This window comes from Peromyscus maniculatus, chromosome 10, assembly GCF_049852395.1.
Source record: "Peromyscus maniculatus bairdii isolate BWxNUB_F1_BW_parent chromosome 10, HU_Pman_BW_mat_3.1, whole genome shotgun sequence".
Lineage (NCBI taxonomy): Eukaryota > Metazoa > Chordata > Mammalia > Rodentia > Cricetidae > Peromyscus > Peromyscus maniculatus.
In genome coordinates, this window is record NC_134861.1 from 85515516 (window position 1) to 85534615 (window position 19100).

Sequence of the window (19100 nt, forward strand, 5' to 3'; positions counted from 1 at the left end):
ATGTAAAGTCAAGATAAAGTGGTTTACTTAGGTTTCTGCTACCACCATGAGGCAACTGGTTACCCACTAGAGAGAATACTGTTTGAAACCAAGAAAATGACCACAAAGAATTAGTCAGAGAGGGGTCACAGGGAAATAAATGCACCTAGATTCAGGCTCTTAGTCACAAGCCAGGGTTAGAATTTACTAACGATCATTTCTAAGTAACATGCTTTGTGAGCAAACAAAAGGAGGACAATTTTAAAGCCCTTTTCTCTGGTTCTTGACTGTGTCTATTACAGCTTAACATTGTAAGAGAACTGTCTTGCTACTCATGAAGTTGATGACCAAAGATGTCTGTGTAACAAGTACAGTAATGTATTACTTAACAGAGGCAGCCTCTGAAGATCAATGCCAGTTAGCAGAGTGAGATTCCTTGAAGAAAGTATAAAATTGTGGCGTTAAAGAACAGATAGACAGGGAGTGTGGTCTAAGATTCAGCTTGGACTAAAGTGACAATAGTATCCATAGGATGGTTACTGTCCTCTCTAAAATTCTGGTACATTATCCCAATAGTACCCTAGTCAAAGCCACTCTCCTTGAGATCCAGAAATTAAAGAAAAAAATTAAAATATTCACTCCAACCTTTGTCTTGAGAAACTTTAGAACACTTCATGATTCAAGTACTAGTAGCTTTTAATTGAGGAAAGCATCATTTCAATTTTCTCCTCTTTTTCCCATTTCAAATTCATTAATAGAATATATGGAAGCAGAGTTCATGGCTAGCGTTACTGTAATTCTTATGTCCAACAAGAGTTGGCCACTTAAAAGGCAGTCTATGAAGATGTTAAATGACTGGTGTCATCACAAGCCTGCATTATTAGAGACTGCTGACCCAAACACATCTGTTATACAACTATGAGCTAACACTAGAGTTATTAGTATGTCTTGCTCCAAAATTACTGTTTCATAATTATGGCCTTAGCAAGTACCAGCAGATAATGAAAAACAGTCAAAAGACATTTTTGTTTTTCTTCCACCCATAAATAAATGCCACTAGAGACTTACTGGAGGTCCCATGTTGTTCCAACTCTTTGTGAAGAAGGTGGTATGTGGTATGATCCATCAGGAGGGATAGAGTAACTTGAGCAATGGTTAACTGCAGTGATAACATCTTTTATCAGCAGCTGTAGACATCTACCGAAAGAACCCTGCACAGACAACACTGAGGTGTTGTTTTCTCAACATGTTCCTTTCTCTAGGCTGCCTGGGTTTGGGCAATGTTACATATGTGTGTCATTTGAATGTGACTCTGATTCTCCTTTGAAATTCCACGAGTCACCCAACGTCTTTTAAATTCACTTCTGTTCTGCTTAAAATTTACTGCTCTTTGTCATTAAAACCGTCATTGTCCTTAGCAAAACATTAGGGTCACATAGAGCCTTTAAGACGTTTCTATGGCCATCTCTCAGGGGGGCCCTAGTTTTGTGGGTTTTGTACATGGTATGGAGAAGGCTTTACCCAGCAGACAGTGGACAGTAGAGTAATGAATTAAAAACAACACCTGATGTCCCACCAGTAACCAGTCTGTAGACACTTTGGCAGAATGAAAACACACAAAAATCTCAAAAGTCTTACTTGAAAGATCTGTAGCCAACCATGTGACTTCTCTGGAACATTTGTTCTTTTGCATGTGTTCAACAAACTGGGCCCTGACTTTGCAGGCCTCTCATAAGATTTATAGAAAATGGTTGTAAAATATCAATTCAGATCCCGGAGAAGATGAAAAATGCTGAGTAATACAATAAAGAGGAAGTGACTTACCATGAAAAATTCTGTTGGAATCCTCAGTGGTCTTTTTTTTAGCTGTCTCAGGATGGAGAGTCTATACAATGTTCTTCACATATATACTTACCAACAGTATCTTTCCTGAGTTCAGGATCTTATAAATAACTTCTGTGACATCAAACTTGGCTATTTCATAGGCATTTCAAACTTCTATGTCTAAATTTTCTTTTTTTAGGGGGGTGTTCAAGACAGGGTTTCTCTGTGTAGTTTTGGTGCCTATCCTGGATCTCACTCTGTAGACCAGGCTGGCCTTGAACTCACAGAGATCCACCTGGCTCTGCCTCCCGAGTGCTGGAATTAAAGGTCTGTGCCGCCACTGCCTGGCCTATGTCTAATAATTCTGAACTCCACTAAAATGTAAGCACTTCTCTCTTCAGTCTTTCAGATTTTAATGGCTGCCATTAATATGCATTCAATTATGTACATCAAGCCAATAGGAATGGTTTTTCATGTTCTGTCTATATCCAACCTATCATCATGTCCTAAAGGTTAAATCTACAAAATATAAAATCTTCTACCATCTCTAAAGATGCATCTATATCAGTGGTTCTTAACTGTGGGTCGAAACTTCTTTGGGGTCACATATCAGATATCCTGCATAGTATTAAAATTGCAGTTATGAAGTAGCAACACAATAATTTTATGGTTGAGGGTCACCACAACACAAGAAACTGTATTAATGGGCTGCATCATTAGGAAGATTGAGAATCACTGATTTATATAACCCTAGTCCAATCCATCTTAATTTCTCACCAAGATTAGTGGTTGACAGGATTTTTTTTAATGTGGAAGACCAGATAGCAAATGATTTCACATTGCAAATTACACAGTATCTGTTAAAACCGTTGTAGAAGGATTTGAAGATGGGGGGGGGAGGGAGGGAGGAAGAGAGAGAGGGAGGGAGAGAGAGAGAGAGAGAGAGAGAGAGAGAGAGAGAGAGAGAGAGAGAGAGAGAGATTGACTTTAGGGAAAGTTAAATTTATTGCTGAAGGGAACAAGAATTGAGCAAGACCAAATAAAAGACTTTATATGACATTTAGTTAGCAGAAAGAAACTGAGAAACACAAAGTGCTGTGATCTAAGTGGCTGAATTGTTTAAAAGTTTGTTTGACATGTATAGTGATCATTACTATTACTATCAAAGATTTGTGAGAAAGATCATTATTATGAAAGTTTGTGTTCATCATTCTGAAGATTGTGTGGGGAGATAATACTCTAAGTCACAACAAGACAATCTCAGTCTTTTTTTTTTTTTTTTTTTTTTTTTGGTTTTTCGAGACAGGGTTTCTCTGTGTAGCTTTGCGCCTTTCCTGGGACTCACTTGGTAGCCCAGGCTGGCCTCGAACTCACAGAGATCCTCCTGGCTCTGCCTCCCGAGTGCTGGGATTAAAGGCGTGCGCCACCACCGCCCGGCGACAATCTCAGTCTTTAATGTTTGAGAGAACTGCTTCTAAAACATAAATTCTTGGAAAGCTCTCTGCTGTAAGTCAAATAAGACACGTGCTCTGTACTAGGGGGTTACATGCACTAAATATATGCCCTCTCACTGAGTTATACCCCTAACTATTCAATCTTTTTTAGGAATGTATATTCTATACTTTTCTTGTTTTGGGTAAGGATGCCTCTATTGTTGCATTGTAAGAGCTTTTTTTCTACATTCAGGATATTAGATCCTTTTAATAATAAGATTTGTAAATATTTTCTCCCTCTCTTAGGCTGTTTTATTCTTTTAAAGTTTTTAAATTGTTATTATCTTTATGTGTATGAGTATTTTGCTTGTGTGTAAATCTGTTCACCACGTGCATGCAATACTCTTGGATCTCTGGAAATCAGAGTCACAGATGGTTGTGAGTTACCATATGTGTGCTAGGAATTGAACACAGGTTCTCTCTTAAAGAATAGCCAGTGTTCTTAACTACTGAAACATCACTATTCTTTTTTGGCAATGCACTTTGGAAATTTTTAAACTTTCCTTTGATTTTCTGTGCTTTTGAGTCATAGCTAAGTAACCATTGCCCAGTCCGAGGTCATAAAGACCAAAACTTACACTTTCTTATAGGTCACAAAAGAGTGAAACTAAATTTACAAACCTGCAAGGATCAAAGTAGTGCCATGGCCAAAGGCTGGTCTGTGCAGTCTGGGCTGTAAGTTGGGACTATGAAGGTTCTCAGGGATGGGCTGCTGCGTGACTGTAAGCAAGACGGTGAGACCCAAGTTCATGCAGCACTGAGAATGCTAGAGCTATCCTCAAACTCATGTCAACACATTTAATAAAAACAAACAACTTTACCTGGACTCTTGACAAAGTTCAGTATGTGATTTTTTTTATATAAGCAAATAGTGCTAGAATATGCATGAGCATGACTCAAATTCAAGAGAACGTCATCCGTAAAATTGGACTCACATTAAATGAAATGTTAGGCTTGACAGATAATGATTTTAGAGTAACATCTGTAGATATGTTCAAAGATTTAATTTACAACTAAAATCCCAACAAGAGAATGTGTGGAACATATTATCAAAACCATAGAAAATAAAAATGCTTGAGCTGAGAAGTGTGTGGAAATGATGAATTACTGAATAAGCACAAGAAGTTGAACATGTGTACAAAGAGCAGGAGATATCATTAGAAGAAGAAAGGAATGTGGAAAGCACAGGGTGAGGGTCCTGCTGGTGAGCCACAGTTGGTAGGGGGGACGCTGGGTTGCTAGCAAATGATGACGTCTGAGAAAATTTCTGGGCAGCTGTGCAGCTTAATAAAATTCCCATGGTCATGTAACTCCAGATACTTCTGGGAATGGTTGAATACATTGTTTAATAAAGTAGTTATGAATGCGTCAGGAATGTTGGCCCTGATTGGACAGCATCTGAGTGACTACTTCAGAAAAGTACATTCTCATGACCAGAAGAAGTGGTTAAAGGACTGTGACAGTCTTCCAGCAGGCCCTCTGGACAGACACTAGATTCTAGCAATCAATGCTGATGACTCTTTTTTTTTCCCACCATGATTTAAATGCTTTTATTGACACCAAAAAGATCTAAAGGCTGAAGAGTAGCCTCAGGAGTTAAGGGCTTTTGTTGCTCTTTCTTAAGACCATATTCCAATTCCCAGCACCCACTTCAGAGGCTGTTTGTAATTCCATCTCCAGAGGATCTTCTGCCCCTCCTGGCCTCAGAGTTTGGTTCCTGGAGGACATGGGTTCCTCATGCCTCAGCAGCCATTGATTCTCTGAAGCACTGAGTCACTCACAAGTTGCGTGATCATTATAATTCTGTAATAATGATAATATATTCTGGGAGTTGCTATTGACTCTTATATCATGGACATTGGACTGGGACACATGGAGGGCCTAGAGCATGTCAAGAAAAAGAAAACTGTGCAGCTGTCATTACATTGAAGGTGACTGTTTTCAGAAGCTTAGACTTTCCTGGACAAGGAGACACAGCTGCTCCTGGCAGCACCGATTTACTTAAAAGAGAAAGATGAGCGTCCAAGATACTCTATGGAATTTATCTTTCTCTTGGCAAAAATAGCCATTTGGGCAAGAAACTGTTCTTGCCCAGACTATTTGGCAAAATGATGTATCGACCGTCATGCAGGACCCATAAGAAGGTGACCACTGAACTTTACGAGGCAAGATGGTCCCTCAGGTTCCTGCTTTCCAGATGAAACTGCCAGACATTTTACAGGACACAGAGAAAAGTGACTTAGAGACTCTAGACCTATGGGCTGAAGATGGGTGCCCCAACATTGCAGAAGAACTTTTGGTGACTGCCCAGACAGCCAGCTGTCTCTGTCATTCTAGAATTTTAGAGGTTGCTTACAATGCTCTTCCTGTTTGCTTAGGTAATAGTATATCCTTTTTGGGTCTTTGATATAGTTGCAGACTAGATAGTTATAATTATGGTTTTCCATGGTTATGATAAGAGATAAGATGGATATAAAACCTTAGACTCATAAATATAGGATAAATAGAATATTTTCTTTAATTTTTGCCAAATACAAATAGACTAGATAATATAACTATAATTCTTGCTTGATAACTGTTTTGTTATATGTAATTTTACTATGTTGAAGTTAAAAACCTTCCTTTTAAATAGAAAGAAAAGGTGAAATGATGAATAATGTCATTCTGTATGCTGTGGATGTGTCGCTCTGATTGGTTGATAAAATGCTGATTGGCCAGGAGCCAGGCAGGAAGTATAGGTGGGATAAGCAGACAAGGAGAATTCTGGGAAGAGGAAGGCTGAGTCAGGAGTTGCCAGCCAGACACAGAGGAAGCAAGATGACAAGGCAGAACTGCAAAAAAGGTACCAAGCCACATGGCTAAACATAGATAAGAATTATGGGTTAATTTAAGTGTAAGAGTTACTCAGTAATAAGCCTGAGCAAATGGTCAAGCAGTTATAATTCATATTAAGCCTCTGTGTGATTATTTTATAAAAGGCTGTGGGTCTTTGGGTGAGAGATTTGTCCTGACTGTGGGCCAGGCAGGACACAGGAAAACTTTCAGCTACAGTTGATCCTAAATAGTAACAAGTATTATGTGATCACCAAAAATAACTGTGAAGATGTCACATGATGTAGAAGTGGAGAGTGGATGAGTAGAAAATAAGTGTTCAGAAGTCACTCACTGAAATTTGTTAGTTGGACCTGAGAAACTGTGTGCATCAAATCACTGAAAGAAAACCATGAGGTAGCATCTTGATTCTAATGTATTCCTCATTGCACATATATGTATATGTGCCCTTAACACTAGTGGTGTTAAGGGCAGCATGCTGTATTGTTTCCCAGGGTTTGCATGCATTGCACATGCTTCAGCATTACTGTGTTCTTAATAGCATATACTTTTATTTTGTATATATCTGATCTCAGAAAGAACAGTCGATGGTTAACATGTCCTAGTTTTTGACACTAGGCTGCTCTTGATTAAAATTGAACACAGGTTCTCTCTATTCCAATAGATTTGCTGATGAAACAAAACAGAAAACAGCAGGACGTACTTGCCCTCGTCTGCTCCAAAGAGAAAAAGTAAGTGTGATAACCAGAAACTAGTTGTGCTACATCTTATGAACTCAAGGGGCATAAAATATGAACACAAAATTAATTAATATCTAGAAAACATTAAAAAAGAATATCCTAAATAGACAAAAGTAATATGGCCAACTTAAAGTCAACATTTATATTATGTATACATCATATAAAATTCCAATAAAAAGACTGATTATCACAGCAGACAAACAAAATGTAATTACACTACATATTAAATGCATTTTAAATATAAAGGCACATGTGAATTGAAAGCTAAATGATGGGGAAAATTATCTTGTATCCTGTAAGTTTATGAAGCCTAGTATATCTTATAAACATTAGACAAAGTGGATTTCAAGGAATGGAATGTTTTTAGAGGTAGTGAAGGATACTTCAGAGTTACAAGTGATCAAGTCATGAGAAAAATAACAATTATATATATATATATATATATATATATATATATATATATAAATTATGCTTTAAGTACTTAAAAAATTTGCAAAGCTGACAGCAGGCATAACTTGAATCACGGTCAAAAATTTTTATCTCATCCCACTCAGGAATTAATACTCAACAAAGCTGTTAATTAATACATAGCTGACTTGGACAGAATTATCAAATAATGCTACTTACTATAAAGAGAACAAGACCATTACTTCCACTTTACTACTTAAATCTCATATTATGTTACAGGCTGCTGTCAGTACAGTAGGCAAAAATAAATAAACACCAAGAAGGAAGATGTATAAATACATTTATTTGAATAGAAGATAATCCTTTATATAGAAAAAATTTAAATGTACAAATTAACTAAATTATAAGATACATTTAGAAAAATCCAAGATAATAAAGTTGATATATAAGAATCTATTACTAGGCATATTATAATGGCAATTAATTAGAAGTGAAAACTTAAAAATTTGCAATTTATCATAGCATCAAAATCATGATGTACTTAATGACTTTCCCAAAATATGAAAACTGATTTGACTCTGTAAGTTACAAAATACCTCAGAAGAAAACAAAAGGCCCTGAATAAATGGACAGAAATCTATACCATGTACATAGAGTAGGAAGTTTGCCATTAATAAGATGATAACTCTTCTTAGATAATGGATCTAAACTAGAATTATAGTGAGGCAAGATGATTTTTTTAAGTTGACTCATCATTTATAGTATTTATTTCAATATTAATAAATCTTAATTATTCAGTTTTGAAATAGGACAAAGTTAGTAGAAGCACACTATGTGATTTTAAGACTTATTATCAAACTACAATGGTAGGGACACTGGTGTAAACAAGGGTAAATAGATTCTTGAAGCCCAAAAGTCCAGAAATAGATACATATGTATGGAACCCTTGAGTTTTGATTAATGGTACCAAGAAAATTCAATGGGAGAAACTTCCAAAAGAATCTTACTATAATAAGGGTGTCTATACGGAGAACAAAGGTGAATAGTGAAGCTCAACCAATAATTTGAACCACTCATGAAAATTTAATTAAACATAGTTAGTAGAGTATAGTATATATTGTATATTGTATACAGTATAGTATAGTCTATATAAACAATAAAGCTAAGGATACAAGGTTTCAAAAAGAATTGGGATAGATAATGATTTCTTACATGGTATATTCAGAAATATGATTAATCATAACACAAAAAGATGCAATTTGGAAATGAAAATTTAAGCAAGGTGTGATGGCACATAACCACAATCCCAGTGCTTAGAAAGTTCAGACTAAAGAATCATGTTTTCATGAACAGCTTGAGTTGCATAGTGTAACACTGATTCAATTTAAAAAAAAAAAAAGACAATGCAATCTGAATTCAATCTGAACACTGAGGTAGGGTCACAATACATTTATCTATCTATCAAAAATGTATTAAAAAACAATAGACTGAAATAATGGACCAAATGCTAAAATAATAAAGATGAAAACAAAACAGACAAAACTAAAAAACATAGTTCATAAAAAGATTTATATGTGAGCCGGGCGGTGGTGGCGCACGCCTTTAATCCCAGCACTCGGGAGGCAGAGGCAGGCGGATCTCTGTGAGTTCGAGGCCAGCCTGGGCTACCAAGTGAGTTCCAGGAGAGGCACAAAGCTACACAGAGAAACCCTGTCTCGAAAAACCAAAAAAAAAAAAAAAAAAAAAAAGATTTATATGTGATAAATGAGTACATGAAAATGTGTTGAACATCATCAGTAAACAAAAGTATTGACTAAAAGCCAGTTAATTAACACTAGTTGTCAGCTACTAAAGTTTTTAAAGTAGCAATGGCAAGTTGGGCTCTTTTAAAAACCACTTACAGGTCTACACCATTAAACACATGCATACCCTATGCTTTAGTAGTTCTACATGCCATTGAAATGAAAATGCTGTGTGCAAACATCTATGTCTAAGCTCAGTGGCTTAAGACAATATTGATTCATCATGGTGGCTGTATTGTACTAGTGTTTGTCTGGGCTCATTGGAGAATAGACTCACCTGAATGGCCCCCTGCTCCACTGGACTTGTGCTAGAGTCATGTGAAACTGTCTGCTTACAATAAAAAAGCCGGGAGATCAACTAGAACTTGTAGCTGGGGCAGCCTGGTTCTTTTCTATGTGGGCTCTGTGCATAATTTGAACCACTCATCGCACAGTAGGTGGATTCCAAAAGGAGATTTTTCTGATAAATTGTGGATCCTCTCTCAGATTCTACAGTAGCATTTCTATGAAATTGTATTGGTCCATGGAGACTATTCAAACCAAAACAAATATAAAAAAAAATTAGATGTCACATCTCACAACAAAGAGTGGTAATAACTTTACGTTTTTCCTACCACACACCAAAGAAATTTTATGATCACGAGTACCGCGTGCACAGCAGCAGAAGTGAGAGGACAACATGGGGGCCCAGGTCTCTCCTTCTACCATTTGGGTCCTGGAGCTTGAATTCAGTCTTGGCCACAGGCACCTTCATTCACTGAACCGTCTTACTGGTTCAGTAATAGCCAGTTTTTTAACTCTAGAGGGGAAATTACTCAAATCTAGATGCATAGATGGATAAACAAATAAATATTGACATATTTGTATAATTGAATGCTTAATTGAATTATTCAGTGAATCTTCAATAGAAAAAAAGAGATACACTATTAGTACTCACAATGACATTGATAAATCTCAAGGACATCAGGTTGAACAAAAGGAGCCCTGTACAAAAGACTACACGAAAGTTAGGAATGGGAAAATCTAAACTAAAAATAGTGGTTTCTTCTTTAGAAGAGAGATTTAGTGGAAATAACACTTACTTTACTAGAGAATGAAAATATTCTGTCTTGAGTAATTATTGACATTTTTTAAAACTCAGTATCATACTGTACCCTGAAGCTGTGTGCATTTAATTATGTAAATTTTACCTTAATTTAAATGTACCATACAATTATTTTTAAAGTATTCATAGCTGTCCTGTCTGTTCCTCTCATAGGGACCAGTGCTAGTATTAATATTTTCACTTACTAAGGTGATAAATTGCTCAAGATGATACTGAAAATGATATGAATGGCTAGAATTTGGCAAGGCAAGTAAGCATTCATGACTGAAGAGGATTTTTTTCTATATAGAACCTCAATGTGAGTAATTATTTTTTTTTCAAATCACCACAGAAAACTGATTATATACATGGACATTAACTTTTCTTTTACCTATCTATTTATGTATCATTACTAAGAACTATCATGTATAGCCACATTATGACAGATGCCAGCCTTTTTGTTTCAATCTATTACACTAACCACTACTACATTTCTCTTTTCTATGACATGATATCTTGTCATGACATTTATTGGTCTACTCTCAATTTTAAATTAGGCAACAAATAAAACCTTTCCCCAAAGTACATTCTGTTTCAAAGCAAATGACTTCAAAGTCTGACTTACTAACAGTGAACTTTTTGGAAGCCAAAGGACTCAAAGTTAAACATTTAAAGCAAGTTGGTCCATTTATTCTCTAGAGGGAACCATGCTCTGAAATTCCAGTGGCTAAGAAGGTACTCATACTTTGACATTAGCCAGAATTTCTAGGATTTTGTGACTTTGGGCTTGGTATTGCAACACATTTTTATGTCAGTGAGAGCAATTTCCTAATTTCAGGTTCTTGTAAAATAATATTTGAATGTGTAAGAAAGTCGTTATTCACTAAGAATTCAAACCAGATTAACAAACAATTAGTGGTCATGACTTGTCCATAAAGCACATTTAAGGCTCATACATTCACTGCCATGGATGCTTGTCAAGAACAAAGTCTTTGCTATTTTTTTCAGTATTAAGAAAAACAGACTTGTCACTGTAGAGGAAATACATAGACCATTCATAAATACATAATATGCATAAATGTACATAACATGCACAAATATATAAAACATGCATGATATCATGAATACATAAGCACACTTCAATCTCTTCTGTTAGAGAAGTAATGAAGTCTTACTATGCATAAAGTGGGAGGCATATATTAATTTACACTGTGAGGTTCTGCAGAGGTGAATGCTCTGCCAGAAGGAAAAGAAAAGCAAAACATGGGTGTGAAGGTAGTGACTGTCAGATACTGCATTTGATCTTAGCCAAAAGGCTGAGAAGTCATGGTAGTGGTGGTTAGAAACCACACAGCCAACAGCCATTGTTGAGCGCAGTGTTAAAAGTCTAACTTCCTTATAAAGGACTTTTACAGCATCATAAAGTTATTTCTCAAAAGTGGTTAAGTTTTTTTTTCACTTTAAAATTATTTTATGTGTATGTATGTGCACACAAGACATACAAACAAGTGCCCTCAGATGTCAGAAGAAGACACTGGATTCCCTGGAATTGGAGTTATAGGAAGTTGTGAGCTGCCACATATGGGTTCTGGGAATTGAACTTGAGTCCTCTGCAATAGCAGCAGGTGTTCTTTGCTCCTGAGCCACCTCATCAGCCTTGAAAATTAGTTAGAACAGCCACCACTAAAAAGATTTCCTTTCTATTATTGATGTATTTACTTTTTGCTTGGCACAGACAAAAATTTCTGAAGAAAACTATGAATCCTTCCTCTTCTGAAAAGCCCAAGTCTTTCAGAAATATTTAAAAATGTAAGCAGCACCTTCCCCTCATTTACACTGCCTGTTATTGTTCACCACAAGCATTTATGTTTGGACAGCACCACAGAAAGAGGCAGGGTGCTAGAGTCCCTGTCCACCCAGAAATTGGCAAGGTTACTGCAAACCACATTCATTATGGGCTCAGTCAAAGTTGATTGATTTACCCCTTTCTCAAGTAGAATGAATCAGAAGTGGGTGGCAAGAAAATGATGAATAATGGACAAAGGGGCAAAAAAGAAAGAACGAGAAAGAAAATAACAAAATTATTCCCTGAATGATACTGCCTCTTCCATGGGTGATCAAATCCAATATGGAGAGAGGAAGACAGAATCACTGACATTGCAAAGTTAACCAGGAGTCACTGGCTTTTTCCTTCTGCATATGAGGAAGTGACTTCCACAGTTGCTTACTTTCTTCCCTATGTTGATATCTCAGCATCCTTAATAACTACATGAACATAGTATTTCTTAAACACCATCTAAAGACTGGCAGATAGAAAGGAAAATAGGAATTCAATAAAGTACCTAGAAGGGCCTGTACTGTATCTTCAGTCTTAAGGCCACTCTGATAGCTGGGAGAGTGTTTTAGAGAAATTCTGTCATATTGTTGACAATCAGCGCAGTGTTAACTTAATTAGATTTTCATCTTTGTTGTCTTTCTCCAGCAACCTTACGGTCACAGGAAATACGTAGCATGGACAATATTTTAGTTGTATAATTTTCCTTTCTTTAATATCAAGATATTTTTCTGGGTTCTCAGTAGTCTGAGTGGAATAGTGTAGAATCTAAAGAATGAAATTTATCATTTGAATTTTCTTTAGGAATAAGCAAGTAATAATTTTCCATGTGAGAGTAAGCCAACAAGAAGTAGTAGAGTTCTAAAAGTAGAGAGGTTCAGAACATGCAGCTGTCCCGTCTCTTTTTAAAGATCGACTGTAAGAATACAGAAAACTAAAAAAGTACCAAGTGACCTTCACTCTTCCTCATCAGAGTCTCATAGGCCACACAGTAGTGAACTTAAAACTTATGGCAGGCTATTGGAGGAACAGAGAGCATCAACCTTGATTGCAGAATATGAATAGACTTAAGGAAGGCAAAAGCAGCATTCACGAAGAATTATAAACTCCATTTCATGCAGCACTTATAGTAAGACTATTAGATGGTCAAAGACCAAAGATGAAAGAGAGATATTCAATGGCTTTGTCAGAAAAGCCTTTTCATAGCACATAGCTTTTGTTTGTTTGTTTGTTTGTTTTGTTTTTGAGACAGGGTTTCTCTGTGTAGCTTTGTGCCTTTCCTGAATCTCACTCTGTAGACCAGGCTGGCCTCGAACTCACAAAGATCTCCCTGCCTCTGCCTCCCAAGCATTTTTAATTGGCCTTAGAAGGGGGGACGTTTCTGGTTACTTGGAAGTCTTTGGGACTTGGACATTATTGAGGCCCTGAAAGCTGAGGAATTCAGCATATAAATATACCATTGGGCAATGCAATAAAGTGGTCAACCAGATTGTGAAGAGCCCCTGGGGGATGTGTGTCAACAACTATGAAAAAAGTAGTTTGGAACCTGGAAACCATTAAAGCATTCTGGTAACCGGTTTGCTAAGTGGCTCAGCTTCCTATTCTGCATTTAATTCCTTGACTGGCCTTGATTTCTGTGGCTGATTAAGAGTGAAGAAAGTTTCTCTCGGTTGTCTCAAAGAATCAGTGCGAGGCTTAGGAAACAATGAGCATGAAAGTGGTCTGATTGCTGCAAGTCATTTCAAATGTTTTTGCTCATATTAAATAACTGTGGCATTATAACTAAAATTAGATTATAACAGAAAACATTGGTGGCTGTAAGGGTGACTGTAGATTTATTACTGTTGTGAATAACTAACATAGCTTTCTTCTGCTACTTGGACTCAGTGCACTTAAGACAATCGGCTGTACTTTAAATTGACAACATAAAAGCCATCTTTTAAAAGTGCCCTGTACCCACTGAGTGTTAATGCTGTCATTCTCAAAGAGTCTTTGGACCATCCCATTCTTACTTGTCTTTGCATAAGCCAATGTCAGAGATGGCTACACAGGAGCCAGGCATGGCAGTGGGCCAGAACAATTTCAATGCAAGGCTAGATTGGGTTACAAACTGCTTCCTGACTAGGTTGGGCAACCCACAGTCTACTTATAGAGTGGATTTTCTATTACCAGAGTGCCCGATATAGATATCTCCTTTTTCTTCCCTCTGTTCTATAAGTAATTATGACAAATGGATTCAGAGTGCGAACCAGGTGGGGAAAGCATACCTATAATAGTGTTAAGGGGAAATGACACTCTCATTTTGTGGCCTTTTGTTCAATCTTATCAGCTTGTGCCAAAACTAATCTGTATGCTCGGTTATATTTAAAATAGCTTATTTGTAACTAACCTAGGTGTGTATGTATGTATACACATGTATATATACACTTTAAATACTCAGTGGATGGTGTCATTAAACTGTATTTTTCATGAAGCCTTAGTAGAATGTGGTTAATTCTCTGTGGTTGAGTTTAATTGCTCAATCAATGTCTCTATAGTCAGTTTAAAAACAGTTTTGAAATGAAGCTTATCTTTTGTCTGTAGATATATTCTAATCTCCAAACAGCCAGTTTAATAAATCTACAGGCTGCTTGCTACAGATTGCCACTCCCCAGAAGGATGAAGGATTACTTTCGTTGAGTCAGGTATGATGTCGATGGTATCAGGAAGCTGCTGGGTTCAGAACTTCCCACTAGCTTCTCACAACTTTGCCAAACCTCTCAACTTCCTTCAACCAGACCAAGTTTCCTTCCAGAATGTAAGTTCAAAGGTCTAAGACACCTTCCTTCTCTGCAATGGAGGTGTTATTATTAAAAAAAAAAAAGAAAGAAAAAGATGAGTGGGAGAGTTGATGGAGGATCCCATAGTTACAGGGGACAAATAAAATAATTTCCTTCCAAGACTATATTCTTACAACTATCATGTTTACAGACTTCCTTTGCCAGCCTACTATGAGGCCAAAGGTTCTGAGAACAGTCCAGAGGTGATATCTCATTAAATCTTTATAAAAGAAAGCTTATGTACAACTTAGTGTTATACCATGACTGCGGTACTGGGAGACCTTTAGTTAGCAGAAGCCATTTCATCCTTCATCTTCAGGAGGTCTCTCTAGGCTGTAGAGCATCCTTCAATTCCACTGATCAGCTGAAATTTCTCAGAAGTCCATGGGAAAGAAGTTTCTTGGAGGTAGTCAGAATAGATACTATCTTGCTGGCAAACTGATTCAAACTCGTGCACCAAACTCACAGATCAATCTCTCAATTGCAACAGCCTCCTTTTAGCTTCTAAGAACTGTGTCAAATCCCCACCTGAGCCACAGCAAAAAACACAATAAGGTTTCCCTGGTATTGCTTCAGTCTACCTTATGCATATAAGAACAAGACCTCTTGGTTGGGTGGTGGTCCACGCCTTTGATCCCAGCACTTGGGAGGCAGAGCCAGGCAGATTTCTGTGAGTTCAAGACCAGCCTGGTCTACAGAGCTAGATCCAGGACAGGCACCAAAACTACACGGAGAAACCCTGTCTCGAAAAACAAAGACCTCTCCTAATTGAATAGCAAAGGGAACTGCCAGATGCAAAGTATTTATCATCCTTTCAAAGTAATTTCCTGGGTAATTTTTTTGAGGATTTTGTTTATTAAACCAAGTAGAAATACACACACTAAATTATAAGCATATTAAACCAAGTAGAAATACACACACTAAATTATAAGCATAGGACTTCCAGTAAGCAACTTTTATTTTGAAGGCCATTCCTGCCACTGATGTCAAGTGGAAGTAAAGACACTTTCATCATATTTTCTTGGCTTTTAAAGCTTTTAAAGAATCCCAAAGCATCATTTAGTAACCGGAGGAACTTGACAATGACCCGTGTACAAGGTGAGGGAAAGTTGTTTTCATTTAGTTCAGTTCTAGTCAGGGATTACATTTCCCAAATTAAAATAGTCTTCGTTTTTTTTTAACACACGTTTTAAATTTATTTTTATTTATGAGTATGTGTGTATGTCTGCTTGTCTGTGTATGCACCAAATGTGTGCAGGTGCCCCACCGAGGCCTGGAGAGGATGTGAGATCCCCTGGAACTGGAGCTAGAGGAGCTTGGGAGCCACCATGTGGTCCTGGGTCCTTCGCAAGAGCAGCCAGTGCTCTTAACTGCTGACACCGCACCCCCTCCCCCTTCCCGCAACCTGTCCTTTGCCCAGGCCCAACAACAGTGTTTGTAGTAATAACGGTGAAAGACCTACAGAGGATTTTCTAAAGTCAAGCCTCATTCCTTTGGCTCCTGTCTTCCTACATGGAAAGGAAGGACATCCGCAGGGCTTAACTAACCCTGCCTGACACAGGAGGGGCAGAGGTCCCCAAAGGGTGTCTGGCAGGAGCCTCAGGCTTCTTCTCTTGGGGCGAGACTACAACATTCTCCTCTGATTTGGCAAGGGGCCACTCCTCTAGCCGTCCTCCTCCCTAATCCCATTGCCCAGGCCCTCTGAACCGTCTCCCCCCCCCCGTCCCCCCCCCACCAACTCCCAAGTCCAGGGAATTTCCCCAGCAACAACAAGCTTAAGTTTCCTGCCTGGAGGAAGAGAGAGGAGCGCAGATAAAAAGCGGGGTACAGCGGGTTGGAGAACGCAGTGCTCAAGAGCCACCTCCAGCATCTCTCGAACCCGTGCTCCCTGGTGCAGGATCTTGTCCACAATGAGCCTCCTGCCCCGCCGCTGTGCCCGCATCCCCCGCGGTTCCCGCTCGCTGTTCACGCTGCTGGCGTTTCTGTTGCTGCATCTAGCTGAAGGTGAGAGCGCAGGACCTGCAGGGCGCACGGCGCCTGACACACCTCAGCGGGCCACCGCAGTCACCCGGTCCCAGGGGCTGGGAAAGGGCTCTGCCAGCACCCTTCTATAACCGTGTCTCCTCCGCAGGGGGTCCCTCCGCCGTCTTGCCGGTAACAGAGCTGCGTTGCGTTTGCTTAACCATAACTCCAAAAATTAATCCCAAAATGATCGCTAATCTGGAGGTGATTGCTGCAGGTCCACAGTGTCCCAGGGTGGAAGTCATGTGAGTTCTGATACTGCTCTGGCGGGTGCAGGTGACCTCGGGAGAGGGAAGTCTTGGACATCCTCCCGCCCCCGCCCTGATCTTCAGTCACCGTGGCTCACCTGTGCGTCCTTTTTTTCTTTTTCCTTCTCTCCCTATAGAGCCAAGCTGAAGAACCAGAAGGAGGTCTGTCTGGACCCAGAAGCTCCTGTGATGAAAAAAATCATTCAGAAAATACTGGACAGGTACTTGCGACCTTGGTCTTTGGGGTTTCTTAGTCTCTGCAGACTGGCAAGGTCTTAGTTCTCCCTGACGATTTGAGATTCGAGCACCACATTCTAAACTGGGCTTAGAATAAAGCATTCACAAGGGAAAGTTGTTCTGGGGTGTTCCGGGGACATCTTTATTACAAATTCCACATATTTGAGCAATAGCCCAGAACTCATTGTGTGTGTGTGTGTGTGTGTGTGTGTGTGTGTGTGTGTGTGTGTGTGTGGTGTTAAGCTAGAGTGAGGAATTTTAGTTACTGATGTAATTCTTTTCTCAACAGTGGAAATAAGAAAACTAAGAGAAACGCACTTGCACTGGAAAAATCCCCCGGTGTTCAATAGAAAAAATTCCGAGGACTCTGGCACCAATGAAGACAAGAAAGGCGGGCTGATTTCTCCCCTAGTAATTTTCTTTGTGAACTCCCTGCTCTGAAGAGGAAAGGGAAACGCTGTTCCTGGAGCTCTCTGCACAGTTTATGAGTGTATTTAGCAAAGCATTTCTGATTCTTTTCTACTGTCTGCTACACTATTGGAAACTGTGACATTTTAGTGTGTAAGTCAAGAATCTTAGGTTGCTAACCTTTCTAAATGTCTTGAAGATGACTATTGCATTTTGTCTCTAAAAATATATGCATGTGTGTGTGTGTATATATATATATGTATGTATGTATGTATGTATAACTTGTAGTGTTCATGGGAAGGCTGTGGAATTAACTGAGTAACGAAGTTCCATTAGAAGCTGTGGATGGGGACATCTTCATCCTCCCTGTCATGAAATGGGAACTGTTTTACTGTTGCTGCTTGTGTGTGTTGAGCTTTCTTACATCTGAGTCTGGGGTGGTGTATAACTTTTATGGTATTAGCAAGCTGGTATATTATGCAGAAACCTATGTAGAATACATTTCCTTATTTAGAATTTCCAAATGTGTAAGTTCTAGAAGGATTAATGTATTCTCTTCTTACAATTCTAGACATTTGATGTCTTCTTAGTATGGCATAATGTCATGACTTATCATCAAACTGTGTGCTATTTATTAACTAGTTTATTAGTATTATTATTGAGGTTCACTAAGTGCATGTTATAGGTAAGTGAAGAAGATAAGGAGCAAGTACATTCCTTACCTAGTTTTCATAAAAACACATTTAAATGTTATTTCTAGTAAGAGAAATTTTAGCAAATATCTATACTCTAAGGAGTTTTGAAAACTTACTTATCGTGTTTAAATATGAATGCATCGCTTTGCCTTCCCAAACATATGGTGCATTACTGAGGTATTAGATGTCTACAGTGTGTCTTTTTGAGAAATTGACTGCTTCATTATGAGGAAATTAATGTATGCATCATATCCATTATTTTAAGGTTGTGCTTTTTAAAATGTCTCATTTATTAATATTACTTTTTTGGAGAAAAAAATAAAGTATGTTGAACTTTCATTCAGGTTGTTTCTGATTTCTTGTGATGGTGAATCTCATTATCCTGAATCCTACATTGTTTACATGGTTAACTCTGCAGTTCCTTGGCCTGCAGAAAGGCCCCATTTTCTTAATTCCTTGCACTATTTCAACCTTTCTCTAAGTTTACGCCACTTTTGGCTAGTCCTTCAGTACATCAGTAGCTTCTGGGGACCTAAGAAAACATAAGCATGATAAGACTTCCCCATCTCTGCTCTAGCTCAGCCCTCAAGAGGGTTCCAGAGGCCCATGCATTAAAGGCTGAGTTCCCGGCTTTGTGCTGTTGGGAGACAGGGGAACCTCCAGGAGGTGGGACCT

The 19100-nt window shown here is 38.4% G+C and overlaps 1 protein-coding gene across 1 annotated transcript; it reads left to right on the forward strand.

Annotated features, from left to right (window-relative positions):
• The first annotated feature begins 14685 nt into the window (after nt 1-14685).
• LOC102915744 (C-X-C motif chemokine 5) lies at nt 14686-18764 on the forward strand. The gene is made up of 4 exons (XM_076545642.1): nt 14686-14793; nt 16814-17082; nt 17223-17306; nt 17612-18764. The coding sequence occupies exons 1-4, from the start codon at nt 14686-14688 to the stop codon at nt 17670-17672; spliced, it is 522 nt and encodes a 173-aa protein (XP_076401757.1). The 3' UTR covers nt 17673-18764.
• Nucleotides 18765-19100: the final 336 nt, after the last annotated feature.

Bases quoted from the DNA above. Each gene is read 5' to 3' on its own strand.
- LOC102915744 (XM_076545642.1), top strand. From the start codon at position 14,686: ATGTCGATGGTATCAGGAAGCTGCTGGGTTCAGAACTTCCCACTAGCT. The intron at 17,083-17,222 runs GTGAGTTCTGAT...CTCTCCCTATAG, and splicing joins TGTCCCAGGGTGGAAGTCAT to AGCCAAGCTGAAGAACCAGA. The intron at 17,307-17,611 runs GTACTTGCGACC...TTTTCTCAACAG, and splicing joins ATTCAGAAAATACTGGACAG to TGGAAATAAGAAAACTAAGA.